Genomic DNA, 26,965 nt, shown 5'->3' on the forward strand with positions numbered 1-26,965 from the left:
TATATATATAGAGAGAGAGAGAGAGAGAGAGAGAGATAGATATATATATATATATATATAATCAAAATGACCAATATCAAGGAGCTCTTTAGTAACAGTAAAAAGTGAAAATGAAATGAAATGAAATATTTAAGTTTTACGTCCCACGGTTATGCCGGTTAGGCTAAAGGGGACGGTGATTATGAGAGATGAGTGAAATGGTGGAATGAAGAATGTGGGAGGAAACGGGAGAACCCCGAGAAAACCCACGAGCACGGTGTTTGTCCACCACAAAGTTCACTTGGCGGGGGATGGGATCGAACCCGGGACCCCAAGCACCAGAGGTGAACGCTCTACCACTGAGCCACCGCGCCCCCACAGTAAAAAGTGACTGACTAAGGAAACATATTACAATTTTTTTTTCTTAATTTAACCCAGCGAAGCGGGTAATTGATGCTAGTAACTAATACTTGGAACTGTTGAACATATTACTTCTATCATGCATAAAAGAGGCTTTCCTATAATTTATGCATAAAATTAGTATAATTTTCCAAGATAAAATAGACTGAGTACTCAACCTTACCAATATGAATGTGAAAGAACTAGATCCGTTGATACTTGTGAAAATATCAGTATATTCGCGTCCTGAAAATCAAACTATATTATCTAGTTTCATCAAAAGTTGATGTAACTGTAGTTTTATAAATATTTCACATACACACATTACAAAAAACACTTGAATTCCTGTCCTTTGTTTTAAACTTTTTAAAAAATAATTACTTACCTGCTAAGTAATTGAATAAATCTCATAGATAGTGTAACCTTGTAATGACAAACGTGCATTAACTTGCATATTTTTACACTGAGGAAAGAAACGTATGCGATGAAAATAAAATATAGGTTACATGCTTAAATAAACTAGTTTTCGGACTGAACATACAATCCAGCTGCAAGAAACGTGTAAGCTTAACTGAAAATGTGTTTTATACGTAGTCTCTGTATAAGTGTTTCGAATAAACGAATTTTCTGTCCGAAAGAAAGAACTGTATATAGAGTAATTCGGGGAGAAGTGACCATAGGGGTGAAGTGAATACAGTTAAGGTTAATGATATGTGGCAACAAAGCATGGTCGGCTCTGACCTTCCAAAGTCCCTGTATGTTCAGTATTGAGACTGGGGCTGATGAAGAATGTAGTATTCAAAGGAAAGAAGCGAACTATTGAATGCAGCGAGAATGGACAGCAGGGAAGGTGAGTAGATTTGTAGCCTTTTTTGTTGCTATTGTAATATTAAAAAAGTAAGAACCTAGGGCAATTCTTTCCTGAAGTAATTGTGTTGTACGCAACACTTCCACAGTAGAATGAGGTGAATATTAGGTACGCATTTATATAGATATGCCTCAATATGTTGCGAACATAAAGATACAAAACATGTTTTGGAAAAAAGACAATGAGGTGGGGTGAAGTGACTAACATATTTTAGGATGATGTGAATAGTCCTGCTTTAATCATTCCATGCATAAAATATGGATCAAAGAACATATTTACATCTAACTATTTCTTACCTGTCTTCCGAATCACAGTCCCGTATAGAAGAAACCTGGGTTCAAGACATATTGCATACTCAAATATTGTGCCCTATCTTGTAAGGTTAAACAACTCAATGCTCCCGAGATGGTACTTTGGACAGGATCTCAGGTTGGTATGTTTATTTGCTTCTTAAGCATTCCTACAACAATATCTTATGTACCTATACATCATATAGGAGTTCCTCGTTAGCTGTATACTCATTATTTAGCAGCTTATATTTTGTTATTTATATTATGTCAAGGACACTTCTTCTAACCACTTCACCCCATATGTATATTCACTTCACCCCCACGTGTGGGGTGAAGTGAATAATTTACCTTGTATGATTCATTTGTTCCTGCGCACGTTACTTCAGACACGATATGAACCATACTTTATTTCCAGAATGCAAAAAGTCTGTCCTATTCGTACACAAATGTCAATCAGCTGTGCTACCATTTCTGTAGAAGATTTTTTCACATTCATCCTTACTATGTTCACTCCCCCCCTCCCCCCGAATTACTCTAGGCAGTCAGAATTTCACATAGAGGCGGATGTATATAACATGTGAGTATGGAACATACGTATAAGTATGTAGTATTCGGAAGATTTTTAGATATCAGACACCCTGCAGTGGCATGATGTAATATCTAAGTGGGAAAAGAGCAGTATCTAAGTATCAATACAAAGATTCCGTATATTTGTACAATACACCGCTGTCCGGATAACGGATTTTTCTCAATGCATCTGCACAATATGATAAGAAAACTTAGTTGCTGCTAACTTTTACTGTATTTTTTAGATAGCTCGAAACATATTTTTGCAGCGAAGCGTAAGTACATATTTATCGTTACACTACTACTACCTACTACTAAACATTCTTTCTACTTTGTGCCCTTCAAATTTTATAATTCACATAGTTGTCTTTGTTTTAACCACGATTGTTTAAATTTTCGAAGTTTATTTCCTTTTGGCATACTTTTGTACAGTTTCTATGAGATTTTTGTGACATACTGATAATTTTTATAGAATAAACTATTATAATGTAAATAGACGAATTCTTGTCAAAACATAAATATGTATTTATTTATTGTTTTTCAGTTCTGTGCTCGAAATGCTGACAAATTGATCAGATTCACCGCTAGCGGTTTCCAGAGGTTCATCAGGGAAATTTATCCAGATGAGGCAAAATTTCAGCTTTTTCAAGTTTTACCGGGTACGTTGTAGAATTAGAATTATTATAACATGTAACCTAAATCGTTGTTCGAAATACTATTGAATTAAAGTTTCCCAAATTTTGAAGAAATGTCTTATTCATTAGTAATATCTGATTGAATTCTGCAAATGGCAGGAAATAAATATAACATTTAAGGAGAAATTAGCAAAATTACACCAAATGAAAGTGTAAGACTCACTACAAAACAAACAGTACATGGATACTAAAGTGTAGTGAGTAATAAGGATGAAAAATAATGTTTAGTGTTCAGCTATATCAAGGTTCGTAACAAAGCAGAGTAGAATAATTAGCAACACATCACGATGGTCACTGTTGGGAAGTTACTTATCATTACCTCGGAGAAATGAAATGAATTTTTTTTAAAGTTTTACGTCCCTCGGTTATGTCGGCTAGGCTAAAGGAGACGGTGATGATGAGGTATAAATGAAATGATGGAATAAAGAAAGTGGGAAGAAATGGGAGAATCCCGATAAATCCACGCACATGGTATTTGTCCACCACAAAGTTCCTTGGCGCAAGATAGAATCGAACCTAGGACCCTATGTACCAGAGGTAAACGCCCTACCATTGAACCAGCGCAGCCCCGATTCTTTAGGGAGTAGGTACGTGTAACCATAGAGAAACAAACTATATATAAACCAATTATGGTTGAGATTTGTTTTATGAATGCAGAAATAGAACCACTATATACAGTATTTCTGATTATATGTAGCTGTGGTCTTAAAAAGTAATTGAAACCAACTTAAACTACAATTGTCAAAGCTAAATTAACCTAAACTGCACTTTGGTGATCTCTTCTAAACGAACCTAAGCTAAACTTCATAGAAGATACCAAAACTACGTTTACGGAATCTAAGCTATGGTTAAGAAAACTGACCAATATCTAATCAACAACGATAAATGAAACTTCACTTACCAAAACATGGGTAAGATAAATTTAATATAAGATTAAATTGCTTGCTCCGAACTTAACTAATCCAGGAAGTAGATTTAAATTAAACCAGATTCTGTTATTGACTAGTTCCATAGTATTATTGGGGGCTAAGCCCCCGAATACTCAATCTTTGGGTTTCAGTAATGAAGCTAGCGCAGTTTATATCCTTGTGAAGTCCTCTTGAGGGTGTAATCGCCGAGAGTCGTGTCGCTGTTCGCCGTTGTCCTCCGTGGTCCTGCCAATGATTATTCCTTTGAGACCTGGACTTACCTGGGTAGGACGTTGAAGGACCTCTCCAAGAAGGGATTACAAAATTGTTCCCAAATTGCTAATCGGTCTCAATGATGAGATGAGCATTGGGTGCCGAAAGGTTCGGATGTCTCGTCTCGAAAACCCCACGGACGATTAGACGGTCATCCAGACCATAACGCACACGAACATCACTCATACACATAACGAAAACATACTGGGTTATATGACACTATACTTATTTATTAGAATACTATTAAAAAGAAAAATAAACAAGAGAAACGATTACAACACTTAACACTGAATATGTACAATTATTTCCATTAATAAAATCACACTTTACTTTTTCACTATAGTGTAGCCCTATATATACGGAAGATTATAATCGGGTTTTTCACTAAAAATGCTTTTCTCACACCATTGATCCACTTGGGGGAAAAAGTTGCCGGGATAATCCCACGTAGTAATATGGTTGCTGCTCCAAACAGTCCTGAAGAGTCGACACAAGTCTTCAACAAAATTACTGTCTCCAAAGAGGAATGCTAATGTTGGAGGGCGCGTTTATAACTTTACGCACAAGGTATATGAACCTGGGACTTGTTGATTGGAACTAGCCGTAAGGAAACGTCCTTCACCGACTGATAGCTTGTGCCCCTTAGCGCAATATTATACTTGATGCTCGACACAACGTGTGTGGTTACTGCTTCGAAACGTGGAGTAACACTCCCCGAACTTAGAGGTTCGAGATACGAGCTGCATTGGTGCACTAATCAATGTTGGCAGTTCACTGTTAAAAGCACTCTGGTTAAATCACCTGTTTGTACATGCAAATAGAATATAAAAAAGAGTTGACGTTAATGTTAGTCAACTGGCCACGACGCAGGAGATATTGCGATAACTAGACTGTGGGAACGTTTAGATAACGAACTGGTAAAGCGATGTGGCTGGCGACGATCTGACGCTCAGCCACCTGGTCCACTCTGATCTGCTCCAATCTACTGCAATATTTCCATAAACGATTAAAGAAAGCATTTAATTCAGTTCCAAATAACTGTAAAATATATACTGTGCATATTAATAAGTCAGGGAGAAACACTGAAAAGGTTCGTCGCTTACTGAAATGTTCTCACCACAAAGCAATGTTTTAAATATATATATATATGAAAAAGCGATGAAAGACTTCTTTGTTCGATTGCGTGGGAAAGAAGCAATTCCCACTGAAGAAAGAACTTATATGCGTCCCAGAATAAGGTATAAATCGAAAAAATAATCACTGTCTTTACGAAATGTACAGAGCGTCCACAAAAAATAATTCTATAACCTGGTGACGGTTATAAGGGCTTCACCTCCCATACGTCATTCTTTAAATCGTTAATACTGAACCGTATGTTAGTCTTACAGTTAGAGAACGATTATCGATGCCTTTAAACTCTTTACCTTATGGATATTTTGCCCTCTTCGACTTAAGCTTTCCGTTCTCTTATATTTGGGCCTACCGTGCATTTGAGAGTAAGTATAAAATACAAAAATTAAAAAACGTAACAACCAATAACATTTCCGTGTTATTTATTCACAAAGCAGTTTAGAAGACAACAATTCAGTATTCTCTCCGTCACGCAATAATTTGTCCATTTCAACTTTACCAAAGTGTAACGTAGTCTTGGTAGGTTGCTTCTGGCAAAAAGAATGTTTTTTCCACATGAATAGTATGTATTTCAGGAAACAGAAGTGTATGATTCTAACAACCAGGAAAAGATTCAGTAGTGAAATGTTTGATTTTACTCAAATGAAAGTGCTTCTTTTGTTTGGCTACACGAAATAGAAGATACTCCTCTCTTTCTTATCCTGATGGTCATTCGAAAAGATAACTTATTGTCAAGACGGGGAATTCCTGACATCTTCCCATCAATTTGTACACTATTGAGTAGCATTTCTTTTTAGTTTGGTGATTGTGTTACTAGATCTGATGACTGTTGAGTTGAGAACTTAAACAAAATTAGAAAGTATATGCAAAACGAAGCCCATAAATACTTAGAATTGCTTCTTCCTTACTGCCTAATTACGATTTTTTAAATGTAAATGTTAATGAATCTTTGACTTTGAAACAATCTGTTAATTGAACTCACCAATCAATGTTAAAAAGAGATCAAAGACAAAAGGAATTAAAAAAGAAACAGATGATATGGGAAATCGTGCGTCTTTCTAAGGCGAACCATATGCCAAGATGGTCTATAAATACATACTTATGTTTTCGTTCTGCGGTTTGAATTTAGAAACATAAGAACGCCAAAAATTTCTTCTCATGACAGAGTATTTCGTTGTAAGTCAAAACTATAATATACAGAGTTACTAGTAATTCAATACATTCCTTGCAAGGGGATATTCTACAAGTACTTTGGAACATTTTCACATATAAGAACTAGGGGTCGCAAATCAGTAGAGTATGAGTAATTTGCACATGTAAAATTTCTTTTAAATTTGTCAGCTAATGACAGGTGCGCGAGAAAGTTTTACCTTGACTAACTTCCACATATTGTAAAGCGCTGAGATTTTACATGCGTAATCCTATATACGTATGCAGGTCATGTGGTAATGTACAGATCGAAACTCTGCACCGTTGTTGTGTTATAAGTTCGAACGTGAAGTAAGGTGTAATAGTCCAAAATCCATTACTTCACCTCACAAAGCAGCGTGATAACATCGCAGAATTACTTGCCCCTAGGAAACGAATGCATGATTGGGAAGAGGTGGAAAGAAGATGGTGACCCGCCAAGAGAAAACGCGAACTATGACGAATTTCATACCCATGGTCGTGCATCCTTCTGGCCAACACTCGAGCAGTGAACGGGTGCGTTGCTTCCCAGGAGGCGGACATTTTTTGTCAGCATGCTACACTCTGGGATTTGACAGAATCTCGCAACGCACGCAGTAGTGAGGCAAAGTTTATCCTGGTAATTGTGGTATGCTTTGCCTGGAAAGGAAGAAGTAACAACCCATGTTGATCCCAAATAAACGTGATCGTCACTTTGGTGGCTCAGAGTTGAACTTGGTCTTCTTTTGGTGGTAGTACGTCGTTGTATCCGATCGCTATTTCTTTTATTTATTTATTTATTTATTTATGCAAGGGAATATCTCAAGGAAGGCTTCGGACCTCCCAATTTCAGGGTCACATCGGTCTTTTCGGTGGGTCTAGGATTTGGGAAGGAATGACCTTGGCCTTCTAGAAGGTACCATACGGGCCTTCGCCTGGTGGGAGTGGAAAAAACCAGGGGAAACCTGTCAAACCAATGACAGCGTACCAACACCACCGAAGGAAGTTTGTGTTCAACTCTGAACGACCAAAGTGATGATCACGTTTATTTGTGATCACCATGGGATATTAATACTTGTTTTTCAGGTAAAGGGTACCGCAATTATCAGCATATACTATGCCTCAATGCTGCATGCGTTGCGGGATTCTGTGAAATCCCAGAGTGTTGCATGCTGACAAAAGGTGTCCGCCTCCTAGAAAACAACGCACCCGCGAATGTTGGCAAGACAGATGCACGACCATGGGTATGAAATTCGTCGTTGTTCGCATTTTCTCGTGGCCGCACACCATCTTTATTCCACCTCTTCCCAATCATGCATTCATTTCTTAGGGACAAGTACTTCTGCGATGTTGCCACGGTGCTTTCTGGAGGAAAGTAATGGATTTTGGACCACTACATTTTACATTACGTTAGGACCTATAACACAGCAATGGTGCAGAGCTACAAGCTGTATCTTATCACATAACATATATTGGTACGTAGGACTACACATATACAATTTCAGCGCTCTGCGATATGTGGAAGTGTGTCAGGGTGAAACTTTCTAACGTATCTCTCGTTAGCCGGCCAATTTTAAACAAATCGCATATGCGCAAATTACTTAGAAACTATTGATTTGCGATCCTCGGTTCATACAGGTGAATCTGTTCCAAAGTACTTGTAGAATATCCCTTTGCAAGAAATGCATCGAATTACCAGTCACCCTGTATATGTGTAACTAATATTTTAATAAAGAGAACTGATGTTTCTGATTACTTAAGAGAGAGAGAGAGAGAATGTAGTATCAACAACTAGTTCTTGTAATTATGTTGAGTAATCTGAAATAAAACTTATAAGATAAATTCTATTTTCAGGACATATTTCTCCAAGAACGATACCAAGAATATTCTGATAGCTGTAAATACATTTAAAATTTCGAAAAGATTTATTTTCATTTTTAAAACACTATTATGGTATTTACACACTTGTTGATTAGTATGTCTTGCTTTCGTAAAAATTAGGAAACTTTATTTCAAACTTTTTAACTTTTATGAGCTTTTATAGGCCTCTATAGTACTTAAAATTTTTCTTTAAGTTACTGAAATAAAAATGACTAACATTTTCTTATTTGTAAGTGAAGCATTATAATGCTCTACAAAATATTTTATGACAGGAATTGCAGAAGTGAAACATTTGTTCGTTATTTGCGATGTGATTCTGGCTGACAACGTTCGCCTAACTCTGAAAATCCAAGGAGAGAAGAAGTCTGTTGTATCAAATTCCCCTCTGCCGTTGGCTTTTATTATAAAGGAATACACAGTTACCAAGAATAAAATGCTTGGGCCAGAGGTATGTTAATATAGTTAATTTACAATACTAAAGTGAAAACTGTGTTAACTCTTATTAAAATTATGGTAAATTATTGAGCTTTAACTAAATACTGAACTTCTTATATAGAGTTGACTTGAGTTGATTTTGAGTTTTACGTCCCGTTCAGCAGCGAGGCTATATGAGACGTGGACCTACTGATTAACGTGGAATCCGAACCACATGAGCTCCCACCGGGTCTCTCGCGCCAAAGGCGCGTACGCTAACCGCTTAGCCACAAAGGAGCTCAACTTCTTATATAGAATTCGTTGTTTTAAATACGCATAATGTTAATTTATAAAAAAGAGATTTAAATCAATTTGACTTTAATGTAACGGTTCTGTTGTATTCGTATTGTTTTATTATTACAGAAGCTAGTGTATTCGAAAATATATTCATTGAAATAGAAGCGTACAAGCGTGAGGATGACAACTATGAAAATAGTAAATGTGCATAACATTATGCGAATACACAAAATTCAGATATAACAATATATGAATTTTAGCACTAATTAAAATATACTACTTTAAGTTATTTAATCCTATACCCTTTTTCAGTAAATATAGTAAACAGAAGTGAAAATTGTCAATGTTTACACTACACTGTCGTCGCAATGATATTCTCGAAATCCCGTGCTCATATAATATAATACTTATACTAAGGGAAATTTCTAGATTCGAAAAGTTAATAGAAAAACTTTCGGTTTAGCATCCCACGATCAAGGAGACGAATGATCAGTGGCGTATTTAGGGGGGCTTCCCGGCTTAAGCCCCCCCGAAATATTTCTTATTATAGTAAATGAAATATCTTGCAGAATTTTCACATTTTCAGGCAAAGCCCCACCGAAAGTTAGCAAAGCCCCCCAAAATAAAATCGTAAATACGCCACTGCGAATAATTAAGGCAATTGAATGATGATGGAATAATTGGTGGAATGAGAGCGTGGGAGGAAACAAGAGCACCCCGAGAAAACCCGCGGACACGATGTTGTCCACCTGGGAGTTAGAAACATTCATGTGTACTCTAAGACGGAACATTTGATGCACAACTTGAAAATACCTCATGGACTCAATGTAATCAACCTAATAACATTTTATAATATGTAATAACCTTTTCGACGTTAAAAGTAATAATCAGATATTGATTTTTATTTAAAATATCTTCCAGTAGACAGATTGAACCAAACTATACCTCCTAGAGCATCCTCGTTGCTAAGCAGTTAGCGAACGCGACTTTGGCGTGGGAGATCACCGGCGGGAGCTCATGTGGTTTTTATCCCACGTTAAACTGTAGGTACACGTTTCCCATTGCCTCGCTGCTGAACAGATCACTAAAATCACACCACTATACCTCTTACATTAACAGTTTTCAATCTTCATCATCTCAAAGCACATAAAGACATTTTTTAAAACTCTGCACCATACACATATTACATACGATATACAATACTCACAAATAATACACGCGTACACAGATTTTGAGTTATTATTATCTGAACCCGTAAGAGGAATGCAAGTTAATTAATCCAATAATTTCCGTAAGAGTTACAGTGTAAGTAGAACCTGTCAAAATAGAATATTATTACAGAGCGCAATATTGTATATATGTGATAATTAAATTTTTCAATATTCAGCAATGAGTACGTTGACAATCTTTCATATTTACTATTTCCTACTATTGCTCATATTCTCTGAATCAGAAGTATGTATATTATATTGGAAGACATATAACTTTACAATGAAACTAATTTTCATTTGTTCGAGTGAAATCTTGGTCTTTCACCAAAGTGTAACTTCATTCAGTACGTTTTAGAGTAGAAGTAAGATAAAAAAGAAAATATATGATTTTTTCCTGATTAATTTCTAAGTTTCCAGCTTAACGCACCTATCAGTACGTAGGCTGTATGAAACTTTGACTTAAAGGTCAACTTGAGATTCGAAATACATAACCTCCCTCAAGGAATATCTCTACAACTATGGCGTCATTACACATATATTCACTTCTGCGTGTAAATTGACACTTATCCGTTATGAGGAACCCTGATTATTTATAGTATAAGAAATGAGGTCCTAGACGTATATTAACTGTACTGTAGCATTGTAATGATAGATAATTTTAAATAATATTTGATGAAATGAAATATGTAAGACGGGTTAAAGTTACACTGGAGAAAGTATTCTTTTTCCAGAAACTAACAGAAAATATACTTTAATAAATTCGGGAACAAATCTCAGCTAGTTGATTTTCAGTAAAATATCCAATGCCATTTGTTAGGAGTTAAATGAAGCTCTGTCTTAGGTTTTCAGTTAATTGAATTACTAATAATCTAGATATGATTTTGTGATAATTTGTGGAAAAAATATTTACACCACTGCAAGTCAATTTTAATCCGTCCAATTTTCGAACATCCAAATTTAGACTTTCTTAGACCAACAATTAGATAATTGATGCAAAGATGTTCATCTATAAGCTCTGTAAAGCCAAAGTTACTCCTTTACATGCTTAATGTGAGGCACTGTATAATCATCTTGTGTTGATCTCCAAATCTGTACGTAATAAATTGCAAAGATATAACAAATCAAGTTAAACCTCTCTGTCAAGTGTAAATTAAACGTTAACTTTCTGTGTACTTTACCTGAGTCCCGATTGTCCACAAATGGGAATGACTTTCTCATAATTGTTAGATTCTGTGTAACTTTGAAAAATAATGACACGTCCATGTACTTTCTTAGGATTCTACCTTTCAGTACATTTTACAAATTCTGTTTGATTATGGTTTAGTAATTTAGAGTAGTGTCATTCAACTCATTTAACAACTGGCTCTGTGATTAATTAATTTATTATTAATATTATTAGCATATAAGTATCGTATTGTTATTATTGAGTCAATCCATTCTAAGTGATCAAGTATGTGTCACTCGACCATCTCCAAAACATCTAATTTTTCATGAATGTCTATCCAATATCAAGGTACTTCAAAACCACAATTAATTATTATTTACAACATCCCATGGCGACACAGGGGCTGGCGCCATTTTGCTTTTTTTCGATTTTAGGCCTTTATGTTGTTTTGAATATCTCGCTAAAACTTTGATCATTTAACATTTTTGCCTAAAACCACATGAAGCGGGTGAAATCAGGGTCTGCAGTAGCAACATTTTTGGACATTGAAAACATGTTTGGGAAGAGGAAACGACTTACGTAGAGGTCTGAATTTGTGTGTGCATGTAGTCCGGGGACATAAGTTAATACACAAAAATTTACAGATCTGTAGTTGCTCCCAAAGACCTGGAAAAAATCGTAAAGTTGGGGAATTATGCCAATTTAGCATATTTCATTGTCCAATATCTCCAATGGGCCTGGATAGAAAAATCTGAAATTTTGGGAATAGTTAGTTCTTTAGTATGCCATAACACACAACAAAGCGCGTTTTGTGTTTTTAAGCAGAAGGGATACAAAGTATTGAGTAATGACGTCATACTCTAGTAGGTGTTTTGTTCATAAAATCTTTTCTGGACATTCAAAACATGTTTAGGAAGAGGAAATAACTTACGTAGAGGTCTGAATTTGTGAGTGCACATAGTTCGGGGTCATAAGTTAATACAAAAATTTATAGACTTGTAACTGCTCCCAAATGTCTGGGAAAAAGTCGTAAACTTGCGGAATTATGACAATTTAGCCTATTTCATTGTCCAATATCTCCAATGTGTTTGGATAGAAAAGTCTGATATTTTGGGAGTAATTAGTCCTTTAGTATACCATAACACATAACAAACCACGTTTTGTGTTTTTGAGCAGAAGGGGGTCAAAGTATTAAGTAATGACGTCATACTCTAGGAGATGTTTTGTTCATTAAATCTACTGGAAATTTGCCATTGTTTACAGCGAGTAAGTAGTCACTGACTTAAGAATGTAGATCAAAAGAAAGAACAACAGTCTCCTGCATGAGGTGACACTGAAAACAAGAATAAACGTGATTGTGTATCATTGACGCAGCAAGAGCAAGGAATACTTACGGACTTTTTTTTCTTTTTTGTCAAGAGTGCATTTTGACTTTCCTCGCTTTCTGCTAATAGGGGCATTCTTCACCAATGCTGCTGTGGGTCTAATAAAACAGTGTTACAACTAGAGGAAAGAAACGAGCTTGAGAGCCATGACTGGACTAACCATTCATCCTACTTATTTTACTTCAGAACAACAAATTTCCAGTAGATTTTATGAACAAAACACATCCTACAGTATGACGTCATTACTTAATATTTTGACTCCCTTCTGCTCAAAAACACAAAACGTGGTTTATTGTGTATTATGGTATACTAAAGGACTAGTTACTCCCAAAATATAAGATTTTTCTATCCAGGCACATTGGAGGTATTGGACAGTGAAATATGCTAAATTGACATAATTCCCCAAATTTACGATTTTTTCAGGTTTTTGGGAGCAACTACAAGCCTGTAAGGTTTTGTGTATTAACTTATGACCCCGGACTACTTGTGCTCGCAAATTCAGGCCTCTACGTAAGTTATTTCCTCTTCCCAAACATGTTTTGAATGTGCAAAAAAGATTTTATGAACAAAACACCTATTAGAGTATGACGTCATTACTCAATACTTTGATTCTCTTCTGCTCAAAAACACAAAACGCGCTTTGTTGTGTGTTATGGTGTACTAAAGAACTAACTATTCGCAAAATTTCAGATTTTTCTATCCAGGCCCATTGGAAATATGCTAAATTGGCATAATTCCCCAATTTTACGATTTTTTTTCCAGACCTTTGGGAGCAGCTACAGATCTGTAAATTTTTGTGTATTAACTTATGTCCCCGAACTGCATGCACACACAAATTTAGACCTTTACATCAGTTGTTTCCTCTTCCCAAACATGTTTTCAATGTCCAAAAATATTGCTATTGTAGGCCCTGATTTCACCCCCTTCAAATGGTTTTACGCAAAAATGTTAAGAGATCAAAGTTTTAGCTCTGCACGAGTTGGAGACGTCCGGCAATTTTCAATTTGTTAGGACAAATACATGCTGCGATATCCGAAACAACGTAAACGCCTAAAATCAGAAAAACGCAAAATGGCATGTAATGTAAAAAAAAATTGTGGTTTTGAAGTACCCTAATATAGGATAAACATTCATGAAAAAATTAGCTTTTTTTAAAAAAAAGTCGAGCGGCAATTTTTCTTTTATTTCGATTACTCTGTATTGATTGACCCTATTATTATTATTATTATTATTATTATTATTATTATTATTATTATTATTATTATTATTATTATTTATTAAAATGATACTAACAATAGTGACTACACAGCAAAAAATGAGGTGTTGAAACAAGACAAAATGACTACCACTTTAGCGTGTTATTTGTGTGTCAATTCAACACTTTTTTTTGGGTAGAGAGACAGGTTTGTTTGAAATCTTTATTGTCATTCAACATGTGGGAATAAGAAAAACTGCCACTAGAGGGTTTCGTTCTCTCTTGGCCTGGGATGTGGGAGCATCAATTATTTTTGATAGCATTTTAGTTGGGTAGTGAGCTGTTAAAGGAAAATTTTTATGAGTAACAATATACAAAAAGCAAAATGTTTCAAACACATATACGTACATTAATATAATCGAAAATATTTGAAACAAAAAATAACATTTATGAACAGTAATAATATCTAAACTAATACATAAATAGTATAAGAGATAAAGTGCGTAAAATAAATAAAAGGTGCAGAGAAAGCAACAAAATAAATGAATAGTCAAAATATGAGGATACAAAAGTGCTAATGAATATAAGCGCATTGTAAGGGAAGATTTTCATGCTCATGGTAATGAATGCAGTGCATATACATCACAACACAACACAACAAAGTAAGTTAGTGAGCAGAATGCTGGTTAGTCTTCTGTCTTGGGGCGACTCAAGATTGATGTGAAACATGGGGAAGCCCTTTTAGTGTTGTGGGAGATAGTGCTATAATGGTAAGAGATAAGGAATGTCAACATGGGTGAGCTATCGTCGGAAAAATCTTGCATGGTGATGATCTTCAACACCAAGTTTTTTTCAATGCTAGCTCGGCAGCTAGCAACCTCTTAGAGGGGTACGCCCTCTTTTAGGAATGGGATATTAAGACAAAGAGTGGAAGAAGGATATTGGAAGAGGATCTAAGGGATGTATAGGTTACAGTTTCTACAGATATGTTATTTTATTGCATCATTTATTGAACGCATAATATACAAATGATTATGTACGGACATAATGATCTTTGCGATCATAACCATACAGACAGGTGGATGAAAAGGTAATAATATAAACATATAACAGTAAGAAAAGAAACCATTGAAGATACAATAAGGAAATTATCAAAAGAAATGAAAAAAAACTTATAATACTAGATACATAACAAAGACGGTGGAGTATGGTAGTTATAAGTATTGATAGATGAGATGGGCAAGGATGAAATGAGGTGCAAGCACGTCACAACACGAGGGAAAAGTTAAATGAACAATTGCTGTTATCTTCTGCCTAAGGGCGACGTTAGGTTGGTGAATACTGGAGGAGCCCTCTTGGTCACAAAGGAAGATCACTGCACATTATATGAAGGAAATATGTGAGATAGATGAGCATGAATACGATAGTCATCCAGGAGTTCCAGGTCAAGATGATTAGGGGGTAATGTGTAACAGTAGAGCTTGAAAAGAAGGTGCAAAGGTGTATAGTAATAATGAGGTCGGCACGGGTGAAATGAAAGATAGTGCATAGTGTCGAGAAGGAGGGGATGGTGACAGGAATAGCGATCAGTGAGAAAGTTACTGCGTTAAGTTCCTAAGTGAAATTTAAGACTAGGAAATGTAATGAGAGAGTATAGATCACGGGTGGGACTAGGTAATGAAATACGATGAGCAATACGAAAAGCATGGCGCTCAAGAACTGCAAGGTTGGTATAATAGGATGGTGGTGCGGACATCCAGGCTGGAAAACCGTAAGTAAGTACTGGACGAAGGAAAACTTTATACGTATTGAGAACAAGCCGGGAAAAGAGATCCCAAGTAGTTCCGGTTAGTCTCTTCAGTAGATTTAGTCTATTATAAGCCTTAGTTTTAACAGAGTTGAGGTGAGGTGTGCAAGTGAGATGATGGTCGAAAATGAGGCCAAGATAAGGGACAGTTTTGCTAGGATGCAGTGGTACATTATTGACTTGTAATGCAAGAAGTGATGGATTGCGATGTACTTTTGTGCGTTTGCGAGGCGGGATGAAAACTATGGCTTGCGTTGTACCGGCATTAATTGTTAAGTTCCATGTTTGGCACCAGTGTGTAAAACGATTGATAGCTTCCTGAAGTGCGATATTGATTTGCAAAATGGTGCGGCAAAGAGCAAGAAATGCCGTATCGTCGGCGTATTGAAACAGATGGACGGTTTGTGGTAGATCTGGAAAGTCAGCAACAAAAAGTAGATATAACAGAGGCGATAAAGCAGATCCCTGTGGGACGCCAGAGAGCAAAAAAAATGGGATGTGAAAGCTCAGAATTTATGGCAACGTAAGTAAGATGGCAAACAAGAAAATGATAAATCGTAAATAAGTTATAGGAAGCGGTAGTCTGACTAGTTTGTAAATGAGCGCTAAATGCCACACTTTATGAAATGCTTTTTCCGGATCAAACAGAAGAAAACAAGATGGTTGAATCAGATTATAATGCTTGGTGATGAGCGTCGTGAGAAGGAGCAACTGGTCATTAATAGAGTAACCAGGGCGAAAACCAGCTTGATGGGTAGGAATGAGATGTATATCGTTTAAATATGGATGTAATCGTTTAACGATGATCCTTTCAAAGATTTTGCTGAATGTGGACGTTAGTTGGATTGGATTGTTAGGCTTCGGAAACATCAGGCATTTTGAAACTTTCCAGTCAGTAGGGTAGAAACCACTGAGAAAAATGAACGTAAAGATAAGTGCTAGAAGATGAAGTAATGCAAGAGGGCTTTCTTTGCTATGCCGGTAAGTTATGATATCGAAGCCTGGGGCAGTGTTTCTCTTACGCTGGACCACAGCTGTGATTTCTTCTGACTGAATGGGGACATTTAGAACGTGCGGTGGAAGAATATGATTGGCGTCTGGCTGAAAGTGGTGTAAGTCTGTATTTATGCTAATAACAGGATGAGAACTGGAAATATGAACTTATACAGGAGGTGTAAATATACCTTGAAGGTGTTCAGCAAAAGCGTTTGCTTTGTCCAAATCAGAGTGTAACGGTTTGCCATCGACAAGAAGAGGATACGTGGTTTTCGAAAACTTATCACACATAACGTTAAATCTCTTCCAATACACTGTGGGATGAGTGGTACCAGCAAGGTGGTTGCAGATTTTTACCCACTGCCTTTGGCGATATGCTATGAGATAATTTTGAACAGGTCTCTGTAGCTGATGATGGTGATGAAGCGCATCTGGGTTTCGTGTACAGAGGTAATCACGATAAGCTTGTCGTTAATGACGAATCAGAGGAAGATACTGTGGTGGTAATTTTGGACGGTATGGTATGGATTCTGTTTGTGGTATGTAAAGAGCATAGGCTTGTTGAATAGCAGAGGCAATATGGTCAACTTGAACAGTGAGTTCGTCTTAAGTAGTGGGCGCTTCGTAAGATGCAATAGCGGTGGAGTGATAAGAACTGGGCCAGTCGGCTTTATCGTAGCGGGGTGAGAGACGGGCTGGCAGTTGGTGCTATTGATGAGCAAGACCTGTATGATATGTCAGTTTAATTGGGGCATGATCGGTACCAAGTAAATCAAGGACGGTGATAGTGCAAGGTGTGCTGAGCGTATTAGAAGTAATTGCAATGTCCTATGTGGTGTTCGATATTGGTCGAGTGACAGCTGGAAGATCAAGAAGAACTCCTGTAGTATGAGTCGTGATGTAATCTCTAAAACGAGTGCGGTCTTGAGCGGAGCGACTATGTAAGTTGATGTCTGCAAGTATTATACAGAGGCAATAGGTAGTGGAGATATGTGAGAAGAAATCAAGAGGAATTTCATTGCCTGGTCTGATGTAGAGCGTAGCCAGAGTGAGTGTGATGTTTTTAAAGTATAGAATGGTAATGACATGCTCTGGTAAATGTAAAACGGGACATTGTTGGTGTCTGATGGGATGGTGTGTCGGAAGCATATAGCAGCTCCGCCCTTAGCTCGCAATGCCGATAGTGGATTATCATGACGGAGTAAAGTATAGTTAGGAATGCGGCAGGAGACAGACTTAGTCAGGAAAGTTTCGTTGAGAAGGAAGGCTGTAATATGTTATTCAAGTAAAAGCGTCTGGAAAAGAACTTTGTTTTTAGGAAGAGATCGGATATTTAGGAATAAGAATGACAGATCCATGATGACACACAGGTTAAACAGTTGTTTCATGTCGTACAGTATGAAAATGAACATAGTTATTTGAATAGGTAGCATATAGAGAGACGTTGAAGGTAAATTTGGCTGCAAGTGTAAGCTGGTGAAGAACGTGTTGACGATTGAAAGGATGTATATTCTGGAGTGCAAGGGTAAGAAATTCTAAGAGTTTGCCTACCGTGACTGGATTATTAACATGTTTCTCAGTGTTGGTGGATGCAAACTGTGTACGGAGAGGGGCAACTAATTCTGAATGTGTTTCATCAGGCTTAGGTTTGCTTTTGCATTTATAGCTGTAGGCGGGGTGTCTATCTTGACAGGTGGGACATTTAGGCAGGAGTTCCATGTTAGGACAAAGGCGCATATGATGTGGGCCAGAACAGTAACCACAGACAGAGGCATTTTTACAGTTAGCAGTTGCGTGGCTGTTATAGGTTTAGCACCGCTCACAACGAAGTGGTAATGGTGCAGGTGAACGAGAAGGTTCGACCCTTTGTCGTCGCTTGTATATGAGGGCGCCTTGAGTGAGAAGAGTCCTGACTTGAAGTGAGAACTCTAACCATGTAGGTTGGGCCAGTGTTATTGCGAATACGGGTTGCTTTGTTAATGTTCATACTGCAGTTCCTCTTGGATTTCCTCGTCGAAGTACGTAGGATCAACGCCTCGAATCACGATAGAGAGCATTGGAAGTCGCCTAGGTGGAGGTGGTGTCCTTATTGCGTAATGTCGTGAGGAAATCTGTCTCAGTGGACTTCAATATGTAACCGTTTCGCGTTTTTACAACTTCCTGGAGTGGAAGGCGGGTAAATATTTCCTAAGTTGGAGAATAATGAACTTTTCATTAGAGTACTTAGAATCATATTTCTGTAATAGGAAGCAATGAACAGAGGACTGTGGATTTGGTGAGATATTGGTAGTTGATGCTCGGCGTGATGATGTGGAATATTCAGCGTCCATGTCGGATGCATCGGATTCATTGGTCGTATGTTGTTTCTTAGCAGGAGGAGATTGTGCTTTACTGGCATAGCTGGGCTAAGTGGAGATCTAGATCGTTGTCTGCTTGAGGCATTAGACACTGTTGAGGTAGTTGAGCGCTCTGAGGCTCGGCGGAGTCTTTCGCAGTGCTCTCTCTGCCTCCACTTTCGTGGAGCTAGCAGGAGTTGCGAAAACAGGTGGTAAACCTCCGTGTCTGCATTCTAGAGGTGGCCCAAAAGCTTTGCCAGATTCCGTCATGAGCAACACGAGACCTGCGGCACGAAGCCGTAATGGTGTGTGGGAAATCCCTGATCAAATGATGAGATGAGATGAGATGAGATGATGCAAAGGTGAGACGACCCGTTCGGATAGCCGTCAAGGTTAGATAAATTCACTTGCCAAACTCGTAGCACATGACGCCCTTGGCTTGCTCAGTCTGACGGTCAGCGCTCAGATGTAATGCAAGAGAAAGAATCCGAGATGAGGAACAGGAAGAAATAAAAAACACATGTACTGACGTCTGGTACGTCACAGCTGATAGGGTCGAATGAGATATCGATCGAGAGTCTGTCAACACCAAGCACATCGCCTTAGAGCATATCAAAAATACCTTGTTACTGGCTGTGAGTATTTGTATTGCTTTTTATTGGCTGGTACGAGCAAAGCTTTACGAAATATATTTCACATTTGTGGCAAGTAACTAAACACATTCTATGTTTTCTGTAATCAGCCACAATAATATTGTTGTTAACCTTTGAATCATCTGACAACAGTTACACAGAGCAGTACTTCCATCTGTTTTCTTTATCTTTTTTTCTTGTGTCTTAGCACGTATGAACAGAAGATGACAGAACTGTTGCCTATGTAGCTCTTGTCAGACGATTCACAGGTTTACAACAATATTATTGTGACCGATTACAGAAAACATAGAACATTATTCGTTACTTGGAATAAGTGTCAAATATACTCCGCAAAGCCTTGCTTATATTAAACGATAAATACCAATGAAAATTCTCCCAGGTAGTAAAGAGTTATTTGTGATACGCCCGGAAGGCGATGTGCTTGCCGCTCGAACTCAACTCAGAATTCAGAATCGAATCATCGATTTATAGGTCTGAGAACGATTCTTAACGCTCTGCAAGCATCTAATTGTGTTTTTGTTCATTCAGGGAGGATTGTTCTGCTCCAGACAATCGAAATCCCCTTGCAGTCCGTATTGCTGACTCAAGTGGGAGCCCGTGGCCATCATCATCCTCATCTAATCGTTTCTTCATCTATTGTTGTGGAGGGCCAGTGCTTGCACTGACCGACATCTCCGCGAGGACGTATTGTTTCCTCAAGTGAGAGCCACAGAGCCTCGATCTCGCTCACGATCTCCAATTAGGCACTCCAAGGAATCAGACGCTAAGAAACCAAGACAATATAGCTCTGATGGAGAATGTTCCAATGCCTCAGTGACTGCGAGAAACACCGAGATGGACTGGACTAATGCGCCATCCTCTCCTACTTTGCCAGCTACCAGAGAAACCATGTATAATTTCATCCTAAAGAACTTCGATACCAAGTACTGGACTGCACGCGCCGTCTTCATGCAAATCAATAAATATGTTCCGCGCGCTGATGTCCACCAAATCATTCCTACTAGGGATGGAATCATATTGAAAACTCCTAACCCTAACTTTCATATTCATGTTAGAAACAAAGCTACCTACGAAATTTTTGGGCCGCAGGCTGTGTTGTCACCTCTCAATCCGAGCCAACGGAAAACACCTCCGCCACCTCGTCGTCCACCACTTCTATCAGTAGTTATCCGAGGCATTGAACCTGAACTCACTGACGATGAGATCTTTGATGAGCTGCGATTCGAGGGCCTGGAAATCAAAAAATGTATTAGAATTCGTAACAACAATGGCCCTACCTACCTTGTGCGTGTTTTGACCGACCAGCAGCAAATAATTGATCATCTTTTGGCTAACGATGCTTATATATATCGCCGCCGCTACAAGGTAGAGCCTTCTCGCACGCCTCCACCTCTTCCAATACGATGCGAGAAATTCCAAACTTACAACGATCATTACACCCAAAATTGTACAAACACCGTCAAATGTGGGTACTGTAGTGGCAATCATCTGACCCGAAATTGTCCCAATTCAAGCGCACCTCCTCAATGCACCACTTGCCCTGAAAAGCACCCTACATACAGTCACCGATGTCGTGCAAAGCTCACACCTGCACCTGATAAGCCAGAATTAGTAGCACCTTTCACAACTTCTGATGACAGCACCCCACCTGCAAACTCGCTGACACATTCTGTCACAATAGAAGACCTTTTACGATTCCTAACTCTTACTTTACAGAACATCCTGCCATTTCAGCGCCAGCACGTCCTCAACCAAATCATTCAGTCCGCTAAATTTCTACACAATCTCACATTACACGCCACATATAGCAGATCCAACGTTCATTTTCAAATTCAACCCATTGAAACGGCTGTTTGAACATGTTCCGTAGTATCAGTGCTATTTCCATACTTCTGCTTCACATCATTATGGCTTACAATTTCTTATTTTTGAACATAAGATCTCTTCTTACGCATCAAGTACTGTTTCAACAACTTCTTCTGGAGGAAAACATCACCGCTTTTGCTCTCAACGAAAAGTTCCTGGCTCCCTATATACCCTGCTATATTCCTAAATACGTTCTCCACAGACATGATGGACCGAACGGCGCTCAGCTCCATGGAGGTACCGCTATTAGCTTGCAATCTCGCATTTCCCGTCGGTCTATTATCGTACCTCCTGCTTTCCAGTTGCCCGAATACAATGCTGTTCTCTTATATCTCAGGAATCATACTATAGCTTTTGCAACCATCTATGTCAGGCCGAGACAGGATATACCATATCAGTTTTTTCAATACCTCTCTGACACCTATCGTAAATTCATTATCATGGGAGACATCAATTTTTACAGCCGGCCTCAACACGAACAACAACGATTTTTGAATTTCCTCACGCTTAATACGACCGGCCACTTCCATGTACTTCCTCGGCAAACTCGCCCATCTAGCAATACCACACCTGATATCGTTATATCCTCTACAACACTCAACTCTCACATCAATATTGACGTTTTGGATTCCTTGGGGAGCGATCACGTTCCTATCAAGCTGTCTCTTGCTACCAACACTTCTTCACAGCATACCATACCGAAGAGAAAAGTTTATATGTATCATCAGGCCAACTGGCCAGCGTACCAAGCGACCATCACATCAGTACTTTCTGATACTTTAGAGCTAACATCACAACATGACCTAGACACTGCCGTGCAGCATCTCACTCAGACCTTACATACGGCCGCTGATCAACACATTCCAACCGCATACATTTCCCCGCACAAACCGAAACTTCCTCCACGATACCTTTCTCTCATAACTGCAGTTCGACGTGCCTACAGAGAATACATCTGCAGCCGTAATTTAGAAGCACTTCACCTTCATAGACAATATCTTCGCATCACTCATAACTACATAATCGCATACAAACGCCTTCACTGGACCAGAACTTGTAATAAACTCAACGAAACATCCCATCCTACGTAATATTGGCGACAGTTCAATCAACTCGTTGGCAAATTCCAAAGGACATCATACCCACTAGTTGTAAACCAGCAAGCACTCTCTTCTGAAATAATGAAATGAAATCTTTGAGTTTTACGTCCCACGGTTATGCCGGTTAGGCTAAAGGAGAAGGTGATGATGAGTAATGAATGAAATGGTGGAATGAATAAAGTGGGAGGAAACGGGATAACCCCGATAAAACCCACGCACACGGTCTTTGTCCACCACAAAGTTCACTTGGCGGGGGCTGGGATCGAACCCGAGACCCCAAACACCAGAAGTGAACGCTCTACCACTGAGCCACCGCGGCCCCGCACTCTCTTCTGATCAAGACAAGGCCAATACCTATGCCGCACACTTCCAAAATATCTTTACTCCCTTACCTGGCTGGCATACTCCACAACGTTTACTTACAGAAATCGATCGGTTATCTGATCCTAACTTAACACATTTGCAACCACATCATAGTCACGATCTGGAACTAAATAATGCACTCACAGTCCCATCCAACCGCCAGACATCCAGTCTACTCTCCTTAAGAAACGAAATACAGCACCAGGCTTCGATGGGCTTACCTATACTCTGATTAAAAACGCTCCTCCTGTTGTCTTCACCATCCTAAGCTTTATTTATACATTTATACTCCGTACTGGTTTTTTCCTCATCACTTGGAAGTACTCAAAATATTACTCTTTCCCAAACCTAATAAATCACCCTCTGACGTTACCTCTTATCGACCTATACAACTGACGTCCACGTTCAGCAAAATATTTGAACGTATCTTAGTGCGTCGATCACTTACAGACTAACTCTCTTCTACCATTACATCAAGCTGGATTTCGCCCCAATTTCAGCATTCTGGACACCCTGCTACGTCTCAGCACCTCTATATACAATCAATTCAACCAGGGTCATCCATCATGTCTGGTTACATTTGATCTTGACAAGGCATTCGATAAAGTTTGGCACCAGGGTCTTATATACAAGTTATACTCTTTCCAACTTCCTCTCTCTTACATACGAACTATACACTCCTTTCTCACAGCCCGATTTGCTTTCATATCGATCAATGATGCTCTGTCATTTCCAATATTCCTTAATTCTGGCGTTCCTCAGGGATCTTCTCTCTCTTCTCTGTTGTATTTACTATATGTCTCCGACTTACCAACCACTCCTGGTATACAACTTTTCCAATTCGCTGACGATACTGCATTTCTCGCTGTCGGACGGACAATTGCTGGTATCCAACAACACCTTCAACAGGCAATTGACACATTTGTTGACTGGTGCAACGTTTGGCGTTTGCCAATCAATGCTACTAAAACGCAAGCTATCGTTTTCTTACCATCTGGTCGTCGATCTCGAGTACACCGAAATCCTCATTTATTACCACTTCATGTTGATAACTCACCAGTCACCATCCATAACACTCTTAAGTATCTAGGCATTGTGTTCGATTCCAAGCTTACTTGGACACCGCACCTTCTCACCGTCATCGAGAAAGCCAAAAACAGACTTAACTTACTGAAACGACTAGTTGGTACCACGTGGGGTCTACATTCAAATCTCCTCCTAAACACTTACAAAGTTCTCATGTGTCCGGTCTTAACCTATGGTCACACAGCTTGGTTGCCAGCTCCTACGAAGTACTATCGAAAGCTAGCAATACTCGAACGCCATGCATTTCGTTTAGTCTTTTGTATCCAGCTCCCTCACCCAACCCGTCTACTCTACGACCGTATTCATTTTCCACCGCTCTTATCCCATCTTGAGATTCTCCGCTTAAAATACATTACGAAACGCATTGAAACTGCTCATCCAGTATTCCTGAACATTCTCCGCTATGATAGAGACTTTGATACCCCTGCTGTTTATTATCCGACACCTTTACAACATCTGATGACCCTGTATCATTTGAACATCGGCCGCGAGAACGTCGATCCGGAAGTTTTCGACATTTATCATCCTGGCACAGTTTCAACGCTCATCTATCCATCTCATGCACAGTAAATCAACCACTAACAGGGCTGCCTTTGTCTTCATTAGTTCCTGAGTCGCCCCAGGAACAGAAGCTAACAGCATTCGTCTTACTAACAATACCCATGTGTTGTGGCGTCATAGCACTTCACCCTCATGACATCTACCACTCCTCCTGTCTTGCCTACCGTCTAGTTCTGTGATTGCACCGTATGTTTTATAGCTCCTGATGAACCTGAATCACCGCAACTGTGTTTTGGTATTTTCTCTTCATTTCAGGCACCGAAGTTAAGGAACGACTACGACTATATGTCAGCCAGACGATCTTCCTTAGCATCCATGGCACATGAAAATTGCCCTCGCTTAATTGATGCCCATCCCTATGAGTAAACTGAATAAAATGTTAAATAAAGATGACTAAACAACACCTAGACCCTCTCATATTAAAATTGATGCTCCTATACCATCCGACCTCTCCCCGAAGAAAGGGCGCAACCCTTTAAGCGGGTAAACGTAAAAAAAAAAATAAAAAATAAATGCTTGCCGCTGAATTAACACACAAATAACATGCTAAAGTGGTAGTCGTTTTGTGTTCTTTCAACACCTCATTTTTTAAAGTGTACCTTCATGTAACATCTGTAAATTGATGTTTTGTATACTGATTTTCAGACAAAAATTACTAGTACAGAATTATTATTATTATTTGCAGGAACTGAATCAAGATGTGAAGAGACGGTTCTGCGAACCTGAGAAATTTTAGCAACCGGTTCGGGTAACCGGTGCGAACCGGATAATGTGGTTATGTTATCATATTTTGCTTAGCCTGTAGAGCCTGCCTGTGTCTGTTAAACTACTGAAGTAATGATTTTATCTTAGAACCGCGTATTTTATATTTAATGCGAGCGTAATGAAAGTTATCTTCTGAAACCCATATAATTTATCATAAAATGTCTTGAGTAAACTATTAATTTATTTTATAAAACTAAACTCAATTTTGTTAGTATTCTGTAACACATGACAATTGGTAGAGATTCATGTGTATCAAAGTTATTAATAGAACTTCCGTCTTTATTCCAGAAAGCATGTCCGAACCTCTCCCAAGCTATCTGGCGAAGGGCAGATTTCATTCCTCCATCTTCCAAAGCCAGTAAGAAAGTAAGTAAAACATCGTCAAAATCTACGGAGATTATGGTAAGTGGAAGCCCCATTCTGATTGAGGCATCTCCGAGAGCCTTTCACATCTTACAGTCATCTCCGGAGCTAAGTTTAATACCAGCAAACGAAGCTGCATTTGTGCCTGTTGCCCCAATTACAGTAACAGCTTACGCTACTCCTAGCGTTCATCTTGTAAATCCAGCCAGCGGCCATACATTTCCTACTGAAAAAGAGAGTACAGAACGTGTTCCTGTCGTCAAAACAAAGTCTGCAAAGTCTGTTGACAGTAGAATGGCTGAAGATCAAAATAGATCATGTCATCGGAGAACCCTTCCGGAGGTTCAGCACCATCAGCAGCAACGCTCTAACTGCACTATTCTTTAACGTTGATTTACAAGTATTATCAGCATCTCCGGCAATCTCAAGAAGTATACAGTCCCAACTGAATTAACCGCATCATATTTTAAAATTCTAATTTTATCAGAATATATTGAACGCAAGTATTATTTCTATATGTGAAGCACATATTATTATATATCGAGTTTGCCAAAGTATAAACATACTCTTCTTGAATACTATAACTTATCTAAAGATTATAAATAAAACAAATTAAATGAATCAAGTTACTCTGTACCTATTTTCTATACAAATAAAACCTGGTAGGGAATAGATAATACAAACAGTGAAATTTGTATTTATTTCAACTTATTTTTTATACTGATAAGGCTAAAATATAATCTCTCAATTAGATCGTATGTTCTTATTGTCCTATATGCAAAATGCATATTTTGTTTCATTTTCAGAAAAAAATTAAATTTAGTTTAGCATCGAAAGTAATTATTTTATAGCCAAAGGTGCATGCAATTTATCATTTTCAAGTGACGATCGACTTAAATTCAAGGGTAAGGAGAAAAAACAAAGAATGTCCATGTGTGTGCTTTAGCCAGTGTTTTGGCTTATCTGTTGGTGGCTCTTGGTTCTATCTCACTGCGTACAATAACGAATGAACAATAACCTTTAAGTTTATTAAGTGATCATTCATGTAATTCATTCGCATTTATTTTGTACGTGGTTTTCAATATTAAAAAGTCATTTTTTGGAAAATGTAGTTTTGTGACATTCCTTATTTTTCCCCTTACCATTCAATTGAACACATGGAAGATAAAAAGTCGTCACTTTCGGTATAAAGAAATTAATCTCTTTGGTAAAAATAATTTTTAAATATTTTTTTCTATACAAAT

The 26,965-nt window shown here is 38.3% G+C and overlaps 1 protein-coding gene across 1 annotated transcript in view; it reads left to right on the top strand.

Moving 5' to 3' along the window:
- Positions 1-26,404, top strand: part of LOC145670267 (uncharacterized) — a 132,011-nt gene extending 105,607 nt beyond the window's left edge. Inside the window, exons 4-6 of the mRNA XM_081738693.1 lie at positions 2,648-2,762; positions 8,431-8,606; positions 25,647-26,404. Of these exons, the coding sequence (XP_081594819.1) occupies positions 2,648-2,762; positions 8,431-8,606; positions 25,647-26,108 (753 nt within the window). The 3' untranslated portion in view covers positions 26,109-26,404. The remainder of the gene's footprint in view (positions 1-2,647; positions 2,763-8,430; positions 8,607-25,646) is intronic.
- Positions 26,405-26,965: the final 561 nt, after the last annotated feature.

The sequence above is a fragment of the Thermobia domestica genome, chromosome 14 (genome assembly GCF_964235325.1).
Source record: "Thermobia domestica chromosome 14, izTheDome1.hap1.1, whole genome shotgun sequence".
NCBI lineage: Eukaryota > Metazoa > Arthropoda > Insecta > Zygentoma > Lepismatidae > Thermobia > Thermobia domestica.